Here is a 21968-nt window from a genome sequence, read left to right as displayed (position 1 = left end):
CATTGATAAAATATTCTGTCCCCTGTGTCTCCAATTCAGATATTTGGCCTTATATTCACAGCTTCCTGGTGAAATTCCAACAAACCACAGTTTAGTGTTTAGTCCTATAGTATCTGCGAGGCTACATGTTAGGCAAATGTTTGTTTTCACAAGCTGAAAAGTCTGTCTTAAATCTTCAATAAATCCATAGCACAGCTGGAAGCGACTTTTAATTAGCCTATTTAACAGCTTTATTTGTGTTCAGTCTATTCCCAATGGTCCCTCCAGACTACAGCAGAGACGCACTCTCCAATATTACTTTCTAAAGAGAGCACAGGTATAGACTATATTCTGACTAAATAGAGGACAGCTATGTGCCATGTACACAGAGTTTGCAATGATTGATGGATAATGAGCATGCAGAATCAGAATCTTTAATGTAGTTTAGGGTTATCGTGACACAGTTATTCACTAAACTCTGAAATATAGCAAATTAAATCTGAATTCTACAACTCCGTCTAAAATTGGCAAGCTGTCAACAGAGCTGAGTTGGTAAATTATCCAAAGCAACTGTTATACCTAAATTTTGCCAATTGGATTTCACTAAAATTCATAGCTTAGTAAAGAACTCTTTTAGAGTTCGTGGTAAATATACCTAGCTGGCATGAGAAGAATGCAAATCTACAAAGTGGAGGATGATTCCATCCCAGTGGCCAAGAAATTCTAAATAATACTGTGTCTTTATGGTGCAGAAACATCATAATAATAATGATGATGATGAAGCTGCAGTAAATGCAAAAAAATCAGCCAGATTACAGTTCCAGGAAATCCTTTAGGAGCAAATGGAATAAAATCTAGCCAACAGTTAAAGGGACACTATAGGCACCAAAACAAATTTAGCTTAATTAAGTAGTTTTGGTGTATAGATCATGCCCCTGCAGTCTCACAGCGCAATTCTCTGCCATTTTAGGAGTTAAATCACTTTGTTTATACAGCCCTAGTCACACCTCCCTAGACAGCCACTGAAGGTGGAGTTAACCCTCCAATGTAATTATTACAGTTTATCGATAACTGCAATAATTACAATTGCAAGGTTCAGCTGACAGAAACACTGCACCCAGACCACTTCAATGAGTGGTCCCTATAGTGTCCCTTTAACCATGCAATTTCAGTAATTTCTGTTTAGTACCACTTGCATACTAATCAGGAGGAAAAAAATTGGTCTGAAAACAAGCCAGGAATGTAATCGGTTTTAACTTGAACTGTTTGTGATCAACAAACCATTTAAATGACCCAATGTGATGTGTTCAGTTTTGCAGAATTTACAGTGTTGCGATGGGTGATCAAGACACTATGACTGAAGTTCCAGCTTCCTTGAAGCGTCTTGCTAAGTATATGGTCCGAGGATTTTACGGGCTGGAGCACTCATTGACTCTTGATGTGCTCATCCGATACCCATGTGTGAAAGAGGATGACATAGCTCTGCTTCTGAAGTTTGACAAGAAACAGCTTCGGGCAGTCCTCAACACCCTGAAGGCAGATAAATTTGTCAAGTGTCGCATGCGTGTTGAAACTGGACCAAATGGGAAAAGCACCAAACACAATTACTATTATATTAATTATAAAGTTCTGGTAGATGTCGTAAAGTATAAACTGGACCACATCCGTCGTAAAATAGAGTCTGATGAAAGAGATTCCACCACTAGAGCTTCATTTAAATGTCCTGGATGTCTTAACACCTACTCTGATCTGGAAGTCAACCAACTCTTTGATCCATTTTCAGGTACTTTATGTAACTGTGCTCACTAAACTCTATAACACTAAATTTTTTTTTTGTTTGTTTGTTTAAAAAATAAAAAACACTCCAAGTACTATAACCACTGTAGCCTTATGCAGTGGTTATTGTGCCAGTAGTATCCAGGCACCCTCTAGTGTAACTTTGGCAAACTATTTCAGAATAGTGGGACTCGGCAACAGCTGCAGTTTTAGACCTTGCTTCTGGATTCTCCATTCTCCAGCTAAGTGATTTGAGCCAATGATTGTGGACTGTAGTGCTTATGGTGCTCGATGTTTCCTTCAACAGTAAACCCTTTTTTAATACATTAAAAAGGCAAAGCATATCAAATAAATACTTTACATAACTATTTCTTTCAATGTATAATGCGTCATGAGGAGACTCATCCCATACATCTCTGCCCATGGGTTTATCCCCAACCACAGTTCCACTCATTCCTGCACTATAAATGTATAGCAAGCTACACCATATGAAACTGAAAAATTCCACTATATATTAGGGATCGACCGATATTGTGGTTTTTTTTTTGTGTTTTTTTTGTTTTTTTTTTTAGAGCTGATAATCTGTGAACTTTCAGGCCGATAGCTTGGCGATATTCTGTACATTTACCTTTTTGAGAAAAAATTTTTTTTGCAAATCTTTTTTTATTAAGTGGTAAATGCACAAAATATACATGCCAGTCAGATTATTTGTGTGTGTGTAAATATGTGCGGTAGGAACTCCCCATTCCCCCTCTTATCTTTTCCTGCCCCACCCCCACTCCAGTGTTCCTTTTACATTCTCTGAACCTTAGTGCCCTCCCTTAATGTTCCTTTCTCTCCCCCCATAGTGTTCTTTCCTACCCCCCCGTCCCATAGTGTTCTTTCCTACCCCCCCGTCCCATAGTGTTCTTTCCTACCCCCCCGTCCCATAGTGTTCTTTCCTACCCCCCCGTCCCATAGCGTTCTTTCCTACCCCCCCGTCCCATAGCGTTCTTTCCTACCCCCCCGTCCCATAGCGTTCTTTCCTACCCCCCCGTCCCATAGCGTTCTTTCCTACCCCCCCCGTCCCATAGCGTTCTTTCCTACCCCCCCGTCCCATAGCGTTCTTTCCTACCCCCCCGTCCCATAGCGTTCTTTCCTACCCCCCCGTCCCATAGCGTTCTTTCCTACCCCCCCGTCCCATAGCGTTCTTTCCTACCCCCCGTCCCATAGCGTTCTTTCCTACCCCCCCGTCCCATAGCGTTCTTTCCTACCCCCCCGTCCCATAGCGTTCTTTCCTACCCCCCCGTCCCATAGCGTTCTTTCCTACCCCCCCGTCCCATAGCGTTCTTTCCTACCCCCCCGTCCCATAGCGTTCTTTCCTACCCCCCGTCCCATAGCGTTCTTTCCTACCCCCCCGTCCCATAGCGTTCTTTCCTACCCCCCCGTCCCATAGCGTTCTTTCCTACCCCCCCGTCCCATAGCGTTCTTTCCTACCCCCCCGTCCCATAGCGTTCTTTCCTACCCCCGTCCCATAGCGTTCTTTCCTACCCCCGTCCCATAGCGTTCTTTCCTACCCCCGTCCCATAGCGTTCTTTCCTACCCCCGTCCCATAGCGTTCTTTCCTACCCCCCCGTCCCATAGCGTTCTTTCCTACCCCCCCGTCCCATAGCGTTCTTTCCTACCCCCCCGTCCCATAGCGTTCTTTCCTACCCCCCCGTCCCATAGCGTTCTTTCCTACCCCCCCGTCCCATAGCGTTCTTTCCTACCCCCCCGTCCCATAGCGTTCTTTCCTACCCCCCCGTCCCATAGCGTTCTTTCCTACCCCCCCGTCCCATAGCGTTCTTTCCTACCCCCCCGTCCCATAGCGTTCTTTCCTACCCCCCCGTCCCATAGCGTTCTTTCCTACCCCCCGTCCCATAGCGTTCTTTCCTACCCCCCGTCCCATAGCGTTCTTTCCTACCCCCCCATCCCATAGCGTTCTTTCCTACCCCCCCATCCCATAGCGTTCTTTCCTACCCCCCCGTCCCATAGCGTTCTTTCCTACCCCCCCCCCCCGTCCCATAGCGTTCTTTCCTACCCCCCCCCGTCCCATAGCGTTCTTTCCTACCCCCCCCGGTCCCATAGCGTTCTTTCCTACCCCCCCCCCCTGTCCCATAGCGTTCTTTCCTCCCTCCTCCCCTGTCCCATGGCATTCTTTCCTACCCTCCTTCCTTTATTAACATGCTTGCTCTGTCTTTGCTTGTAACTTGTCTCTGGTGTCTCCATAAGTGGGATACCAAGAGACAAAAGGGCCAGTAGAGTATTGTGCGTGTGTAGGATTGCGTGTGTGTAGAGTGAGCTGATTGTGGTGTGATGTGTTTGTGGGGTAATGCGTAGCTTGGGGCTGTAGCACATGAGAGAGAGAGAGAGTGTGTGTGTGTGTGCAGTGGCGTACACACAACCCATGGGGCCCCGGTGCGAAAACTGATCCGGGGCCCCCCCCTCCCCCCGCGCGAGCGCTTACTCTGCGCAGGCTGGGGCCGCAACACATGGCGGCGGGCACCTGGTCGCAGGGCTGCGACCCGTGCGACCGCGGTATGTATGCCAGTGCATGCATAAACACATACACTTAAAGGACCACTACAGACACCCAGATCACATCAGCTCAATGAAGTGGTCTGGGTGCCAGGTCTCTCTAGTTTTAACCCTGCATCTGAAAACATAGCAGTTTCAGAGAAACGGCTATGTTTCACTGAGGGTTAATCCAGCCTCTAGTGGCTGTCTCATTGACAGCCGCTAGAGGATTTTCTGCGATTCTCACTGTGAAAATCACAGTGAGAAGACGCTGAACGTCCATAGGAAAGCATTGAGTAATGCTTTCCTATGGGCGGTTTGAATGCGCGCGTGGCTCTTGCCACGCATGTGCATTCGGAGCTGAGAGGCGGATGGGGACGGAGAGATCCCCAGCGTTAAGGGAGTCCGGCGCTGGAGAAAGGTAAGTGCTTAAGACACACACACACACACACTCTCATGAACAGACGCACACATTTACTGACAGACACACACAAACATACTCAGTAACAGACACACACACTAACACACACACACACACTAACACACACACACACACTCACTCTAACACACTCACTAACACTAACACACACACTAACACTAACACACTCACTAACACTAACACACTCACTAACACTAACACACTCACTAACACTAACACACTCACTAACACTAACACACTCACTAACACTAACACACACACTCACTAACACTAACACACACCCTCACTAACACTAACACACTCACTAACACACACACACTCTCTAACACTAACACACACACTCTCTAACACTAACACACACTCTCTAACACTAACACACACACTCACTAACACACACACTCACTAACACACACACTCACTAACACACACACTAACACACACACTCACTAACACACACACTCTAACACTAACACACACACACACACACTCACTAACACACACACTCACTAACACTAACACACTCACTAACACACACCCTCTAACACTAACACACACACTCACTAACACTAACACACACACTCACTAACACACACACACTCACTAACACTAACACACACTCACTAACACACACACACTCACTAACACACACACACTCACTAACACACACACACACTCACTAACACACTCACACTTTTTTTTTTTTTTTTAAATCCCCCCAGCCTCCTTACCTGTGGGAGAGCTGGGGGGATTCCCTGGGGTCCAGTGGTGTTGCTGGCCAGGCTGTCACCCGGCTGGCTGGCTGGCGCGCGAGGGAGCACTGTCCCCTGGGTGCTCCCTCTTCAGCTCCCTCGCGCGCCGCGTACTGATGCCGGAGCCGGAAGATGACGTCATCTTCCGGCTCCGGTTTCAGTGCAGTGCGCGAGGGAGCTGAAGAGGGAGCACACAGGGGACAGTGCTCCCTCGCGCGCCCGCCAGCCAGCCGGGTGACAGCAGGGCCAGCCTCGGGGGGCCCGGAGGTGGCTGGCTCCTGGGCCCCCCAGCAGAAGAGGCTGGCCCAGTGACCTACATACCTGGGTCGCAGGACGGCCGGGCCCCCTGGTGGGCCGGGCCCGGTCGCAGCCGCGACCCCTGCGACCCTGGTATGTACGCCACTGTGTGTGTGTGTGTGTGTAATAGAGGTTGTAGAGTGTGTTTGTTTAATAAGAGACCTAGTGTGTGTTTGTGTGCATAGAGGATTCAGAGTGTATATAGGGCTTTAGTGTGTGTAGATGATCCAGAGTTGTGTGTGTGGGGTTCTGTGTGAGGATTGCCATGGTAACCGATATAACGCTGCAATCTCTCGAGAGGAACCCGGCGGAGCTTTAAGCCAGAGCTTCCCGGGTCCTCTCTCCCTCCCTCCCCAGGTGGGCGTCTGTTAGTGGTTATGGGCCAGTGAGGGAAAATCTTTGATCTCCCCACAGGCCCATGAAGGCACACAGCAGGGCTAGTGCTCGGATAGTGCCGGCTCTGCATGGGCCAACAGGGAAGATCTTTTGCTCTCCCCTGTTGGCTTCGGCCCATGGCCATCGCGGCCCACCGGCATTTGCTCTTTGTCCTATGGCCAGTCCGAGTCTGACTGGTGGTGCAGCTACACCAGGGCATGCACGGTTAGGGGGTGTAGTGGTACTTACCTTATCCGGGGGCCAGCCGAGGTCCTCTATTCCCACCGCGCGCGGCTTTCTTGAAGTTCAGACGAAGGCGGGCACTGACCATGACACGCGGTCACGTGTCCCGCCTAGCTCTAAGAGCGCGCCGCACGTCTCGGGCGCGCTCTTAAAGGGACAGTGGGAGCCGAAATGTAAAACGGTCTCCCATTGGCCCCTGTCATTCCACATTCCCCATACACTCACATTTTGGGGCGTGCATATGACAGGGGCCAATCAAATTAAATACTAGGGTATTTATACTTACCTCTTCCTTAACTTCCTGCCCTATCGTGGTTTCTGATTCAGTTCCCTTTAGTGCTTGTATCGTTCAGTTGTGATTTTTCGTGCTTGACCTTGGCTTTGTATTTGACTCAGTTTTTCTCGTTATCCCTGCTTTGTCTTGTTTGCCAGTTTCCTGATTCCTGTGTACCAGACCTTGGCTAGTTCTTGTTTTTGCTGTCTCTCTGTTCCCTTGACCTCGGCTCGTTCCTGACTCTGTCACTTCTCTGTTATACGTCGAGTCCGGCCATTCTAAGGTCCGGTAAGACGTATCTGCTTTATCTTGTCTATTGTTGGACTAAATCTTGCGTGTTGTGGGTACACTACTGTGACATTACGATAGGGCCATGGACCCTGCAGATTTAGGTTAGCACATGGCTTCTCATGAGGCTAGATTTGTAGAGCAGGATCATCGTATGGATCAGATGGCTCAGGCCATCCAGACACTCTTATCTAGAACGGCTCCGGTACCCGTACCAGCTCCTCCTGCACCCCTTGCACCAGATACATCTACCATGCCTAATGCTTCTGCACATCTAACCCCTCCACCCAGGTATGGAGGGGATGCTAAGACATGCAGGGGATTCATTAATCAACTGGAATTCCACTTTGAGATGTATCCACGTTCATTTCCCACTGATAGGTCTAAGGTTGGTTTCCTTATGCACCAACTTATAGATAAACAACAGATAAAGCACTTGAGTGGGCAAATCCTATTTGGGAGGCTAATGGACCTATGGTGCATGATTTCAATAGCTTCCTTACGGCTTTTCGTAGAATCTTTGACACAACTAAAAGGTCGAAGAATGCCGCCAGGGCATTAATGAGAATTAAACAGGGATCTAAGTCTGTTGCTGATTATGCTATTCAGTTCCGTACCCTTGCTTCACAGGTAGATTGGACCAACAATGGGCTGACTACTGCGTTTATGGAAGGTCTATCTGAAACAATATTGGATGAGGTAGCGGCCAGGGATCTTACTATACCATTAGAATATCTCATTGATATAGACAATAGGATTCGTGACAGACTCTATACCAAGACTAGGAATAGACGCCTTGTTACACTCAATACTCCTAGAGTTGCTATTCCTGAGAGTTCCAAGGTATCAGAGGAAGAACCCATGCATTTAGGGGTTGCTAAGCTCTCTGATAGTGTTGTCGCGAACCCGAAATTTTCGGTTCGCGAACTTCCGCAAATGTTCGCGAACCGCCATTGACTTCAATGGGCAGGCAAATTTTAAAAACAACAGGGACTCTTTCTGGCCACAATAGTGATGGAAAAGTTGTTTCAAGGGGACTAACACCTGGACTGTGGCATGCCAGAGGGGGATCCATGGCAAAACTCCCATGGAAAATTGCACAGTTGATGCAGAGTCTGCTTTTAATCCATAAAGGGCAGAAATCACCTAACATTGACACCTGTCCTCAAAGCCCAGCCCTGATACACACTGACACAGAGCAGAATAGAGACTGTTCCCCCTACATAGGGTCACTTGGCAGATATGGATTGACACCTGTCCTCAAAACCCCTGATACACACTGACACAGAGCAGAATAGGGACTGTTCCCCCTACATAGGTGTCAGGGTACCTGTAGTCTCTACCTCAGAGGAGGTGAGAGACTTAGACGTTTATCCTCCCAGAGGGGTTGTTTCTTCCGTTCCTCTCGGCCATTTACAAGCCGACCGCGAGGTATCCACTTCCTTATATGACGCGACGCTCAGTAGTCGACGTCATGACGCCAACCCGGGTCGACCTGTCCGTCAAGTCCCGAGCACTAATCAGGACTCGTCGGGGGCGTGATTACCCTCTAGAATCAAGGTATAAAGTAAGGCTTTCGGCATCTGCTCATTGCCCTGTCGTGGTTCTAGCCTGTCTAGTCACTCAGTGCTCTTGTATTCTAGTTGTCTCTTTGGTTCTGACCCGGCTTGTTTGTACTACCTTGTTTACCTCTGTTACCCTTTGACTCGGCTTGTCTCTCGCTTACCTGTCCTCTCGTTCCCTCGACCTCGGCTTGTTCTTAGACCATTCTCTACTTACTCCTTACGTTAAGTCCGGCCATTCTAAGGTCCGGTATACGTACCTACCACCTGTTTGTACTCTGCGTGTTGGATCCCTGTCCCGATCCTGACAATAGGGTCATTTGGCAGATATGGATTGACACCTGTCCTCAAAACCCCTGATACACACTGACACAGAGCAGAATAGGGACTGTTCCCCCTACATAAGGTCACTTGGCAGATATGGATTGACACCTGTCCTCAAAACCCCTGATACACACTGACACAGAGCAGAATAGGGACTGTTCCCCCTACATAGGGTCACTTGGCAGATATGGATTGACACCTGTCCTCAAAACCCACGATACACACTGACACAGAGCAGAATAGAGACTGTTCCCTGTCCACAGAGACCATGATACACACTGACACAGAGCAGAATAGGGACTGTTCCCCCTACATAGGGTCACTTGGCAGATATGGATTGACACCTGTCCTCAAAACCCACGATACACACTGACACAGAGCAGAATAGAGACTGTTCCCTGTCCACAGAGACCATGATACACACTGACACAGAGCAGAATAGGGACTGTTACCCCTACATAGGGTCACTTGGCAGATATGGATTGACACCTGTCCTCAGGGACCCTGATACACACTGACACAGAGCAGAATAGAGACTGTTCCCCCTACATAGGGTCACTTGGCAGATATGGATTGACACCTGTCCTCAAAACCCCTGATACACACTGACACAGAGCAGAATAGGGACTGTTCCCCCTACATAGGGTCACTTGGCAGATATGGATTGACACCTGTCCTCAAAACCCCTGATACACACTGACACAGAGCAGAATAGAGACTGTTCCCTGTCCACAGAGTCCATGATACACACTGACACAGAGCAGAATAGAGACTGTTCCCCGTCCACAGAGACCATGATACACACTGACACAGAGCAGAATAGAGACTGTTCCCCGTCCACAGAGACCATGATACACACTGACACAGAGCAGAATAGAGACTGTTCCCCCTACATAGGGTCACTTGGCAGGTATGGATTGACACCTGTCCTCAAAGCCCCTGATACACACTGGGGGGAGCTACTGTCCTCCCCAACCCCTGCGCGGTGGGTGGGGGCCATAAATCACAATGGGGTGACCTACTGTCCTCCCCCCCTCGGCCCCCACCCCTGCGCGGTGGGTGGGGGGCATAAATCACAATGGGGGGGCCTACTTTCCTCCCCCCCGGCCCCCATCCCTGCGCGGTGGGTAGGGGCATAAATCACAATGGGACGGACCTACTGATAGGAGTGGAGTATTGTTTATATCAGTTTAATACCTTCCGCGTCTCCTATCAGTGGACGTGTAAATGGCAGAGATTTTTAATTGTTGAATCACCTCCCCTTTTTAGGCCAAGGTGGGAAGATGCTTAGACCACTGGTATATTGGTGCCATCTTGGAGGATTTTAATTTTTGGTTTGGTTTTTGAAGCCACAGTGCTGCACCAGTGGGCCTAAAAATTAGGCATGTACACATGCCTGAAAAATTTGGTATTGTTGCAGCCGCTGCTGTAGCAGCGGCCAGAAAAATTGATGTTTGTTTCACAGGCAGAAAGTGCCCTAAAACATGGCGGCTTGAACCCTAGTTGGTGGCGGATAAGTCACGCAAGTCAAACGTCATTCAGAGCTAAAATACAGCAGCGTGTGGACCATTTTTAGCCCAAGGCAGCTCATCTCATCAGGCCTTTTTTAAGCGAATGTATCGCCCAGTGTCAGTCCCTTCGGGATCCATCCCTCATTCATCTTAATAAAGGTGAGGTAATCTAGACTTTTTTGACCTAGGCGACTTCTCTTCTCAGTGACAATACCTCCTGCTGCACTGAAGGTCCTTTCTGACAGGACACTTGAAGCGGGGCAGGCCAGAAGTTCTATCGCAAATTGGGATAGCTCAGGCCACAGGTCAAGCCTGCACACCCAGTAGTCAAGGGGTTCATTGCTCCTCAGAGTGTCGATATCTGCAGTTAAGGCGAGGTAGTCTGCTACCTGTCGGTCGAGTCGCTCTCTGAGGGTGGATCCCGAAGGGCTGTGGCGATGCATAGGACTTAAAAAGGTCCGCATGTCCTCCATCAACAACACGTCTTTTTAAAGCGTCCTGTCCTTGCCGGCGTGGTCGTGGGAGGAGGAGGAGGATGACTTCCACCTCTCCCCCTGTTAGATTCCCAGTTGTGCTGTGACATCACCCTTATACGCTGTGTAAAGCATACTTTTTAATTTATTTTGCAAATGCTGCATCCTTTCCGACTTGTTGTAATTCGGTAACATTTCCGCCACTTTCTGCTTATACCGGGGGTCTAGTAGCGTGGACACCCAGTACAGGTCGTTCTCCTTCAGCCTTTTTATACGAGGGTCCCTCAACAGGCAGGACAGCATGAAAGACCCCATTTGCACAAGGTTGGATGCCGAGCTACTCATTTCCCATTCCTCCTCCTCACTGATGTCATTGAAGGTATGTTCTTCCCCCCAGCCACGTACAACACCACGGGTACCAGATAGGTGACAACGAGCACCCTGGGATGCCTTTTGTGTTTGGTCTTGCTCCTCCTCCTCCTCCTCCTCCTCAAAGCTACAATCCTCCTCTGACTCCTCTTCCTCACAATCCTCTTCCAGCGTTGCCGCAGGTCCAGCAAGCGATGCTGATAAGGCTGTTTCTGGTGGTGATGGTGACCACAACTCTTCCTCTTCCTCTTCACGCTCATCTACAGCCTGATCCAGCACTCTTCGCAGGGCACGCTCCATGAAGAAAACAAATGGTATGATGTCGCTGATGGTGCCTTCGTTGCGACTGACTAGGTTTGTCACCTCCTCAAAAGGACGCATGAGCCTACAGGCATTGCGCATGAGCGTCCAGTAACGTGGCAAAAAAATTCCCAGCTCCCCAGAGGCTGTCCTAGCACCCCGGTCATACAAATATTCATTAACAGCTTTTTCTTGTTGGAGCAGGCGGTCGAACATTAGGAGTGTTGAATTCCAACGTGTAGGGCTGTCGCAAATCAAGCGCCTCACTGGCATGTTGTTTCGCCGCTGGATATCGGCAAAGTGAGCCATGGCCGTGTAGGAACGCCTGAAATGGCCACACACCTTCCTGGCCTGCTTCAGGACGTCCTGTAAGCCTGTGTACTTATGCACAAAGCGTTGTACGATCAGATTACACACATGTGCCATGCACGGCACATGTGTCAACTTGCCCAACTTCAATGCCGCTATCAAATTTTTTCCGTTGTCACACACCACTTTGCCGATATCCAGTTGCTGCGGAGTCAGCCACTTTTCCACCTGTGCGTTCAGGGCGGACAGGAGTGCTTGTCCGGTGTGACTCTCTGCTTTCAAGCAAGTCAAACCCAAGACGGCGTGACACTGCCGTATCCGGGATGTGGAATAGTACCTGGGGAGCTGGGGGGGTGCCGTTGATGTGGAGCAAGAAGCAGCGGCACAAGAGGACTCAGCCGAGGAGGTTATAGAAGAGGATGGAGTAGGAGGAGTAGAGGAGGTGGCAGCAGGACTGCCTGCAATTCGTGGCAGTGTCACCAACTCCTCTGCAATGCCACGCATTCCTTGCTTGTCAGCCGTCAGCAGGTTTACCCAATGCGCAGTGTAGGTGATATACCTGCCCTGACCATGCTTTGCAGACCAGGTATCAGTGGTCAGATGGACCCTTGCCCCAACACTGTGTGCCAGACATGCCATGACTTCCTTTTGCACAATCGAGTACAGGTTGGGGATTGCCTTTTGTGAAAAGAAATTCCGGCCGGGTACCTTCCACTGCGGTGTCCCAATAGCTACAAATTTTTTGAACGCCTCAGACTCAACCAGATTGTATGGTAAAAGCTGGCGGGCTAATAGTTCGGACAAGCCAGCTGTCAGACGCTGGGCAAGGGGGTGACTTGGTGACATTGGCTTCTTACGCTCAAACATGTCCTTGACAGACACATGACTGTGGGCAGATGAGCGGGAACTGCTCAAGGCGGGAGACGGAGTGGCGGATGGTTGAGAGGGGGCAAGAAGGACAGCAGTGGTTGACGTGGCTGAAGATGCTGGACCAGGAGGAGGATGGCGGCTTAGAGTAGGCGTGCTGCTTGTACTCATGTGTTGATACCATAGGCGTTTGTGATGTGAGATCATGTGCCTACGCAAAGCAGTTGTACCTAGGTGGGTGTTGGACCTCCCACGACTCAGTTTCCTTTGGCACAGGTTGCAAATGGCATCGCTGTTGTCAGAGGCAGACACACAAAAAAAATGCCACACTGCTGAGCTCTGCAATGACGGCATTCTGGTGGTGGACACAGCATGCGTTGATTGGCGTGCTGTCGGGCTGACCCCGGGTGCCGATGCATGCTGTCTGACTGTGCCACTAGCTCCTTGCGACGACCCCCCCCTGCTTCCAACGCGTCTCCTCCTCCTCTCTGTCTCCCCATCTGAACTTTCGCCCTGTTCTTCTTCTTGCCGAGCGGGCACCCACGTGACATCCATGGACGCATCGTCATCATCAACCGCTTCGCTTGTATCTGACAACTCAGAAAAGGAAGCAGCAGCGGGTACAACATCATCATCATCATCATCACACCGTACCTCCATGTGTTTAATGCTGCCTGCCTGAGACATATCCCTGTTATCTACATCCTCTAGCAATAATGGTTGCGCATCACTCATTTCTTCAAACGGGTGTGTGAATAACTCCTCTGACATACCAAGTAAAGCGACTGTGGTGCTAGTTTTGGTGGTGGCGGCAGGCGGGTGAGTGCTATCTTGAGAGGTGCCTGAAGCTAAGCTGGAGGAGGATGGTGCGTCAAGGTTCCGAGCGGAGGCTGTACAAGATTGGGTGTCCTGTGTTAGCCAGTCAACTAAGTCCTCAGAACTTTTCAAGTTCAGGGTACGTGGCTTCTGAAAACTGGGCATTATTCTAGGGCAAAAGGGAATCACAGCACCACGACCACGACGGCCCCTGCGGGGTGGCCTGCCTCTGCCTGTCATTTTTTGGGGGATTCGTGGTACAATGCGTGCAAGCTACTGTGAGACCAGATATGATTGGCAATGTGCACTGGAACAGTTCTGCAGAGCACACGCTGAAGGAAGGACTGACAGAGCCGCTTGAAGACAAGTAACTGCTATTCAATCTATAACAGTGAAAAACAAATTTTGGTTTTAAAAGCACGCTATAGAGACACCAAATATGATTGGCAACTGTCAAAGCACGCTGGAACAGGTCTACAGAGCACACGCTGAAGTAGGCCTGACACCCAGACGCTTGCAGACAACTAACTGATCTTCTATTACAGTGAAAAAAAATGATTTCTTTAAAATCTAAAGCTTAAGCTATTGTTAAAACAGATATGAGTGGTGGCACTGACTGTGCAAATGGGCAAGGCATCCAACCTGACACAGAAGCTGACAGGCAGGCAACTGCTCTTCTATTACAGTGAAAATAAAATTTGGGTTGTAAAAGCACGCTATAGAGACACCAGATATGAGTGGCAACTGTCAAAGCACGCTGGCACAGGTCTGCAGAGCACACGCTGAAGTAGGCCTGACAGAGCCGCTTGAAGGACACTGACTGTCTGCTATTAGCTTACACTGGAAACCTTTTTTCTTTGTAAAAGCACGCTAAAGAGACACCAGATATGATTGGCAACTGTCAAAGCACGCTGGCACAGGTCTGCAGAGCACACGCTGAAGTAGGCCTGACACCCAGACGCTTGCAGACAACTAACTGCTCTTCTATTATAGTGAAAAAAAAATATTTATTTTAAATGTAAAGCTTAACCAATTGTTAAAACAAATATGAGTGGTGGCACTGGGCAAGTAGGCACAGTATCCAATGTGAACCTCACACAGAAGCTGGCAGGCAGGCACCTGCAATTACATTACACAGGAAAAAAAAAAAAAAAAGCAGCCTGATGTTATAGCCCTAAAAAGGGCTTTTTGGGGTGCTGTCCTTACAGCAGAGATCAGATGAGTCCTTCAGGATTGTAGTGGACACTGAATACCCTAGCCTAGCTATCAATTTCCCTATCTAATCAGCAGCAGCTAAACTTTCCCTCCTCTCACTAAGCATGCATCTTCCGAATGAATCGAAAATGGATGCTGGGAGGGAGGTTGGAGGGTGTGGAAGGGAGGGAGTGCTGCTGATTGGCTGGAATGTGTCTGCTGACCGAGAGGCACAGGGTCAAAGTTTGCCCAATGATGACGAATAGGGGGCGGATCGAACTGCGCATGTGTCCGCGTGGCGAACGCGAACACGCTAATTTCGCCGGGAACTGTTCACCGGCGGACAGTTCGGTACATCACTACTCTCTGATGCTGAAAAATTGTATAGGAGAAAGGAGGGACTTTGCCTGTACTGTGGTAGGAAGGGCCATATGCGACAAGAATGTCCCGTATGTCTGGAAAACTATCGCACCTAAGACTGTATGGGGGACTGGCCCTGGGTGTGACATCTGAGTTCCCACATTTGCCTCCTAACCGATTACTTCTCCCTGTTTCTCTGCATCTTGAAAAGAATAGCATAGCAGGGAACATACTAGCCCTGGTTGATTCCGGTGCAGCCAAGAACTTCATAGATTCTGGCTTTGTTAAAAAACACAACATACCCATTAGAGAGAAGAAGACACCCTTGGCCATTGAGGCCAAATATGGTAGACCATTATTCTCTCCAGTTATCACACATGAAACTGAACCGTTGCATATGTATACAGGGTTGTTACACTCAGAAACCATTCGGTTTCAGATCATCACCTCTCCTTTCTCTCACATCGTGTTAGGGTACCCATGGTTGCGTTCTCACAATTCCATTTTTGACTGGGAGTCAGGACAAATAGTATCTTGAGGTGATGCCTGTCAAGAGTCTTGTATCGTTAAAATCACCCCTTTAAATTCTATTAATGTTCCTACTACTACTCCTTTGTCTACTGTTATACCTCCTCAGTACAGGTCTCTTAAGTCTGTCTTCGATAAAAGGGAGGCTGAAAAGTTACCGCCTCACAGACCCTACGATTGTGCTATTGATTTGTTACCTGGCGCTATACCTCCCAAAGGGAGGATGTATCCTTTGTCTCCTCAAGAAAACCTTGTCATGGAAGAATATATCAGAGAATCTTTGCAAAAGTGGTTTATAAGGAGATCCTCTTCTCTGGCAGGGGCTGTATTCTTCTTTGTGTCGAAGGAGGGCTATTTAAGACCTTGTATCGATTATAGGGGCCTAAATAAAATCACCATAAAAAATGCTTACCCTATACCTTTTAATCACGGAATTATTTGACAGGCTTAAACAAGCTACAGTGTTTACTAAACTGGACCTTAGAGGTGCATACAATCTCATACGTATAAAAAAGGACCATGAATGGAAAACTGCATTCAATACTAGGAGTGGTCATTACGAGTACACTGTGATGCCCTTTGGTCTTTGTAATGCCCCAGCAGTGTTTCAAGAATTTATTAATGATGTCCTACGAGAGTACATTCACACATTTGTAATGGTGTACTTGGACGACATATTAATATATTCAACCGATTTGCATACTCATCACATGCATGTTAAATTAGTTTTGAAAACCCTTCTTGTTAATGGTCTCAAACTAGAAAAATGTTTGTTTAATCAATCCGAAGTCCAGTTCTTGGGGTATATAATTTCTGCTAAGGGTTTTCATATTGATCCCAAGAAGCTTTCTGCTGTCATCGAATGGCCTCTACATCAGGGTCTGAAAGCCATTTAGCGTTTTCTTGGTTTTTCTAACTATTATAGGCGCTTTATTAAAGATTTTTCTTCCATTGTAGCACCTATAACCTGTATGACTAAAAAGGATGGTAATACTCGCGTCCCCAGAGGCGCTTGAGGCTTTTGAATTCCTTAAGACTGCGTTCGCCTCTGCTCCTATTTTACAGCATCCTGTCCCTTCTTATTATTATTTATTCTTGAAGTTGATGCTTCAAATATTGGGGTGGGTGCTGTCTTATCTCAAAGGGAATCACCTGAAAAGCCATTACATCCTTGTGGTTTCTTTTCCAAGCAGATGTCCAAGGCCGAAAAGAATTATGACATAGGCAATCGAGAACTCCTTGCAATTGTTTTAGCACTTAAGGAATGGAGACATCTTTTGGAGGGTACTAAGGATCCCATGCTTATTCTTACGGATCACAAAAACCTTTCCTACCTTAGTGAGGCCAAAAGATTGTCTTCTAGGCAGGCCAGGTGGTCACTGTTTTTATCTTGTTTCAATTATATCATCACCTACAGACCAGGTGATCGTAACAGTAAAGCTGACGCTCTGTCCAGACAATTCGAAACTACTGACAAACAAGAGTTTGATGATACCCCTGTCATTCCCCCGGACAGAATAATAGCTACTACTGTTCTATCGATTTCTTCATCCCTCTTGCAAGTTATACAGGCTAAACAAAACATGGCACCTAGAGAGAGACCTGCTGATAAACTGTTCGTTGATGTTCCTGAAAGACGAGACATTATGTCACTATATCATGACACCAAAACTGCTGGACATCCTGGTATCACCAAAACCTTAACAGCAGTTTCTAGATATTTTTGGTGGGCTTCCTTACGCAAGGACGTCACCAATTACGTACAGGCATGTATTACTTGTGCCAGTATAAAGTCTTCTCATAGAGTTCCTTGTGGGTTGTTGCACCCGTTACCCATACCCGAGAGGCCTTGGTCCAATCTATCCATGGATTTTATTGTTGAATTGCCTCATTCGAATGGTAAAACCGTCATCCTGATGATAGTGGATCGATTTTTTTTTTTTGATTTTTTTTTATTTTTTTTTTAAGATGGCTCATTTTGTGTCTCTTGTCAAATTGCCCTCATCCAAGGAACTTGCTTCTATCTTCGCCAGGGAGGTGTTTCGGTTACACGGTATTCCAAAATCTATTGTATCCGATAGGGGTTGCCAATTTATTTCCAGGTTCTGGAAAGCCATTTGTTCGGAAATGGGCATTTCTCTTTCGTTTTCCTCTGCTTACCTCCCTCAAGCTAATGGATCTGCTGAACGTGCAAACCAATCCCTAGAGCAGTATCTTCGTTGTTTCGTATCCCACCATCAGAACAATTGGGCTGATCTGCTTCCTTGGGCTGAGTTTGCTTGTAATAACGCTGCTCATGAATCTTCTGGTAATAGCCCTTTCTACATTGTTTATGGCCAGCATCCTGTTCTTCCAGCTGCATTCTCCTTACAGGGCATGCCTGTTCTGGATGAACATTTGGCTGGTTTACGTTCTACCTGGGAGCAGGTTCAGCGTTCTTTGGTGGACTCTGCTGCTCGCCAAAAGGCCCAAGCTGACAAGCATCGCAGGGCGTCTCCATCCTATGTTGTGGGTGAAAGAGTGTGGCTTTCCACTCGCAAAATCCGCCTTCGTGTTCCTTCTATGAAGCTGGCCCCCCATTTTATCGGTCCTTTTCGTGTCTTGCATAAAATTAATCCTGTTTCATATGCCTTAGATCTTCCTATGTATTCCTAACGTCTTTCACACCTCCTTCTTGAAGCCTCTCCTGTGTAACCATTATACCCAACATTATACCCTCCTCCATCATCTCCATCTCCATCATCTCCATCTCCATCATCTCCATCTCCATCATCTCCATCTCCATCATCATCTCCATCATCTCCATCATCTCCATCATCTCCATCATCTCCATCATCTCCATCATCTCCATCATCTATCATCTCCATCATCTCCATCATCTCCATCATCTCCATCATCTCCATCATCTCCATCATCTCCATCATCTCCATCATCTCCATCATCTCCATCATCTCCATCATCTCCATCATCTCCATCATCTCCATCATCTCCATCATCTCCATCATCTCCATCATCTCCATCATCTCCATCATCTCCATCATCTCCATCATCTCCATCATCATTATTTTAGGCTGTATTTAAATCCCCCCACATGATGTATTCATTTAACATGTATTCAGACACTATGTTAAGTGATCTTGTTCCAAGAATATTGTTGCTTTTATTTGGTATATATATTTGCAATATAAATTTTCAAAGCATTAATACATTTTTACTGCACATTTTTTAGATATTGTTCTAGCATATGTATGTATCTTCAACTAATTATAACTGGATTAATGGATACATTAGATGCTGGTTTTCTGAAGCACATTTGCACTTTATATGTATGATATGATAGGATCAAGTAATGACACTTATAAAGATGCCAATCTGGCTAATTGGGTAGAGACTATTTAAAGGACATTGGGAGCCACCCACATTTACGCTTGAGAAAGCCCCAAGAGGCGGGGCGAAACGCGTTGCGTGATACCGGAAGCCGGAAGTATCTTCACTGACTGGGAGAATTCGAAGACAGAGTAAGAGAACTATTACTTTCGTTTTATGCAGAAAGTGCAACTCTGGACTTGTTGAACTCTCATACTAGCGACAGGAAGACTTATTTTTAACTTTTATGTTATTTTTATACATAATTTTTATGTGGAAATAAAATGGAATTTTAATTGTAAACGGACCGGTTACCGAGTGATTGCTTCCAGTTGTCTACCCACCGGATCCCACGATTACAGGGGACTGATCCCCCCCAGAGCCAGATAGTTTGGAGTGGTACTACAACCACTCCACAATTGTGAGTTTGAAATATTCCTCTCCAGCTATATCTATTCGTTTTAACAGTGTTGCACTAGGTCTGTGTCTGTTTATATTTTCAGATTGGACCATCTGAGCTGACCTGTGCAAGTATTATTTATTACTATTCACTATTATTTTTTGATCAGTGTGTAATTGTTCTGCACAAATCACTCAATATATGGTGTTTTCCTAATTTATGTATAGACCTGCAATTTTATAGCTGGTCACTTGATATATGGTGTTTTCCGAATATATGGATATACCTGCGTTTCTACAGCTTATTGTAAGATAAGTTTGCATGCTTTGCACATTTTATTGTTGAAGTGATAAATTTATTTTGCGCACCTACTTTTTATGGTCTATATAGTATGTACCCTATTTGTTTAAAGAAAAAGTAATTCACTCGTACGCATTATACACTATATTTTAATGCATTGAAATCCCCATTACTAATATACTCATTGGTTAACCACTGTCCTCCAATCAACCGAATTATTCCATTGACAGTATGGTGCCCTTATTCAGTGTTGCACCTGTCTCTTGCAAGTAAATGAAATGACTTTTATGCAATAATGCATCTAACATAAAATATGCTCTTAGAAAGCTAATAGTTACAATTCTCTTTTTACGTGTTTATTCCTATTTCATTGATATCCGTCCTCTGCAGAACTCTTTCGCTGCACGTATTGCAATGTTGAAGTTGAAGAAGATTCATCGTCTCTTCCCAAAAGAGATGCCAGAACGTTACTAGCCAAGTTTAATGAACAGATAGAACCTATTTTTGTGCTTCTTCAGGAAACTGAAGACATTGTTCTTCCGTGTGAGTTACTCGAACCTCAGCCGACTGATATTTCAGAACTGACTGGAAGGTAGGTTTTCGGTATATCCCTAGAAATGATAACATATGTCACACATAAGAGTACATAATAAAAGTGTTAGGTGTGTTTTTGTTTTGTTTTTTAACATTTTTTTTTATTTTTCTTTTGTACTTTATTATGTGCTCTGACGTGTGATATATTTTCGATATTGTTTAGACTCTGGGGAGGAGATGCCTTGCATCACTTATTCTTGGTTGATTGTCTGTGTTCCCTCCTTACTAATATTTGATATCATCATTACAAATAAACATGTTACTTTGGGCCTAACATATCCATACTGATTCCTTTCTTAATGTTACTAGTTTAACACTAGTTTTGTCCTAGCATTGTTTGTAGATTTTTACTTCCGCCTCCCCATCCCCAATCTAAAAAGGATTTTTTTTTATTATTTTTATTTTTTAAACCTCTGCAGATAGATGGAAGATATATTTAGCTATCCTTTAATAACATATTTATACAAGTGTTACTGTTGTCTTTATTTACTATGGTAGCCTTTAATAATAGATTTACATTTTTTTCCAAATTAATTTTTATTTATTTTTATTTATTTATTTTTTTTTTTAATTAAAATTACTTGGTAGCGCAGGAGTCAATATTAAATGTGTCCTCTGAATTTTACAGTGCTAACCTTACCCTCAATTTGTGTTTTTAGCTTTGAGCAGACCTCTAATGTATCAATGTTGGATCTACAAGGACAATGTGGTCGATGGGCTAACAGAAATTCATCTATAGGCAATATGTATGTTCAGAATGTGACCATTAATGTCCGTGAGTCTGATTTGAAGAAGAAAAGCAAAGAAAAGAAAGTGAAAGAGCAGCCAATATGGATGAAAGAGAGCACTGTGCAAGGTGTCATAACAGAGGAAATGAATACTATCTTACGTAAGTGGGTTTTCCTAATCATTCTTGCTGTTGGAAGGTAAATGGTTTTTGTAAATTTTTTTGTTTGTTTTTGTTTTTAATGTAAAGTTTTTTGGGTTTTTTGTTTTTTCTCTGTGCAAAACTGCAATTACATCTCACCTTACTGTAGTATGGTAACAAGTCTACTGATGAGCTCAGCCTCCCCGCAATCGACAGCGCAAGCCTGTAAAAACAGGTGTGCGCTGCATCCAGGTTATACAGCCAGTGTAGTGGGGAGCTACTGTGACTTTGCAAGCTGTCAGAAAATGGTCTAAATGCACGCCTGTTAAAACGTGCAAACGGGAGACTGAGCTTGTCGTTGCCTCTCTGTGCCGTTTGAGGCATATAGCTCTGAAGGACCTTGTGGTCCAAGCTGTCCAATAAAAACACTGATAGCTGCTGCTCACTGATAATCAAAGGAAGGGGGCATGTCTTAACACACAGGTTCTCTCCCTGTGTGTTAAGACATGCCACTTCCGGTGACTATTCAATACAAATTGGGTAGTGACAAAGGGGCTTGGGGACCCCTAGTCATGAGGGAAGCGAATCCTTTCATTATTAGCCCCCCACCCATTGCCAATTGATGGAGGCTGGGGGGACAATGTGTCCACACACCATTATTATTTAGGGCCCCCACCTGCTGTTTATGAGGCAAGATTATATTTTCATCCCAGGAATGACAATACTTTAGTGACCTTTGCAACTGCTGATTGGCATTATATATCGTTGCCCAGTTCGTTGTCTAACAATTCTCAAATGCTTTTTGTGTGTTATTTAATTCCCTACCATTTTAGGGTATAAGTTGCTTGTGCATTCTATACCTCGAAGTGCAT

General features: G+C 46.1%; 1 protein-coding gene across 1 annotated transcript in view; it reads left to right on the top strand.

Annotated features, from left to right (window-relative positions):
- The first annotated feature begins 269 nt into the window (after positions 1-269).
- The window catches only part of LOC134615226 (general transcription factor IIE subunit 1-like), a 32397-nt gene continuing 10698 nt past the window's right edge, over positions 270-21968 (top strand). Inside the window, exons 1-4 of the mRNA XM_063459718.1 lie at positions 270-316; positions 1291-1762; positions 20025-20226; positions 20888-21154. Coding sequence (XP_063315788.1) covers positions 1315-1762; positions 20025-20226; positions 20888-21154 — 917 coding nt within the window. The 5' untranslated portion in view covers positions 270-316; positions 1291-1314. The remainder of the gene's footprint in view (positions 317-1290; positions 1763-20024; positions 20227-20887; positions 21155-21968) is intronic.

This window comes from Pelobates fuscus, chromosome 6 (genome assembly GCF_036172605.1).
Source record: "Pelobates fuscus isolate aPelFus1 chromosome 6, aPelFus1.pri, whole genome shotgun sequence".
NCBI classification, from domain to species: Eukaryota; Metazoa; Chordata; class Amphibia; order Anura; family Pelobatidae; genus Pelobates; species Pelobates fuscus.
The sequence above is the reverse complement of the archived record's forward strand: the minus strand, read 5'-3'. Positions and strand labels throughout refer to the sequence as shown.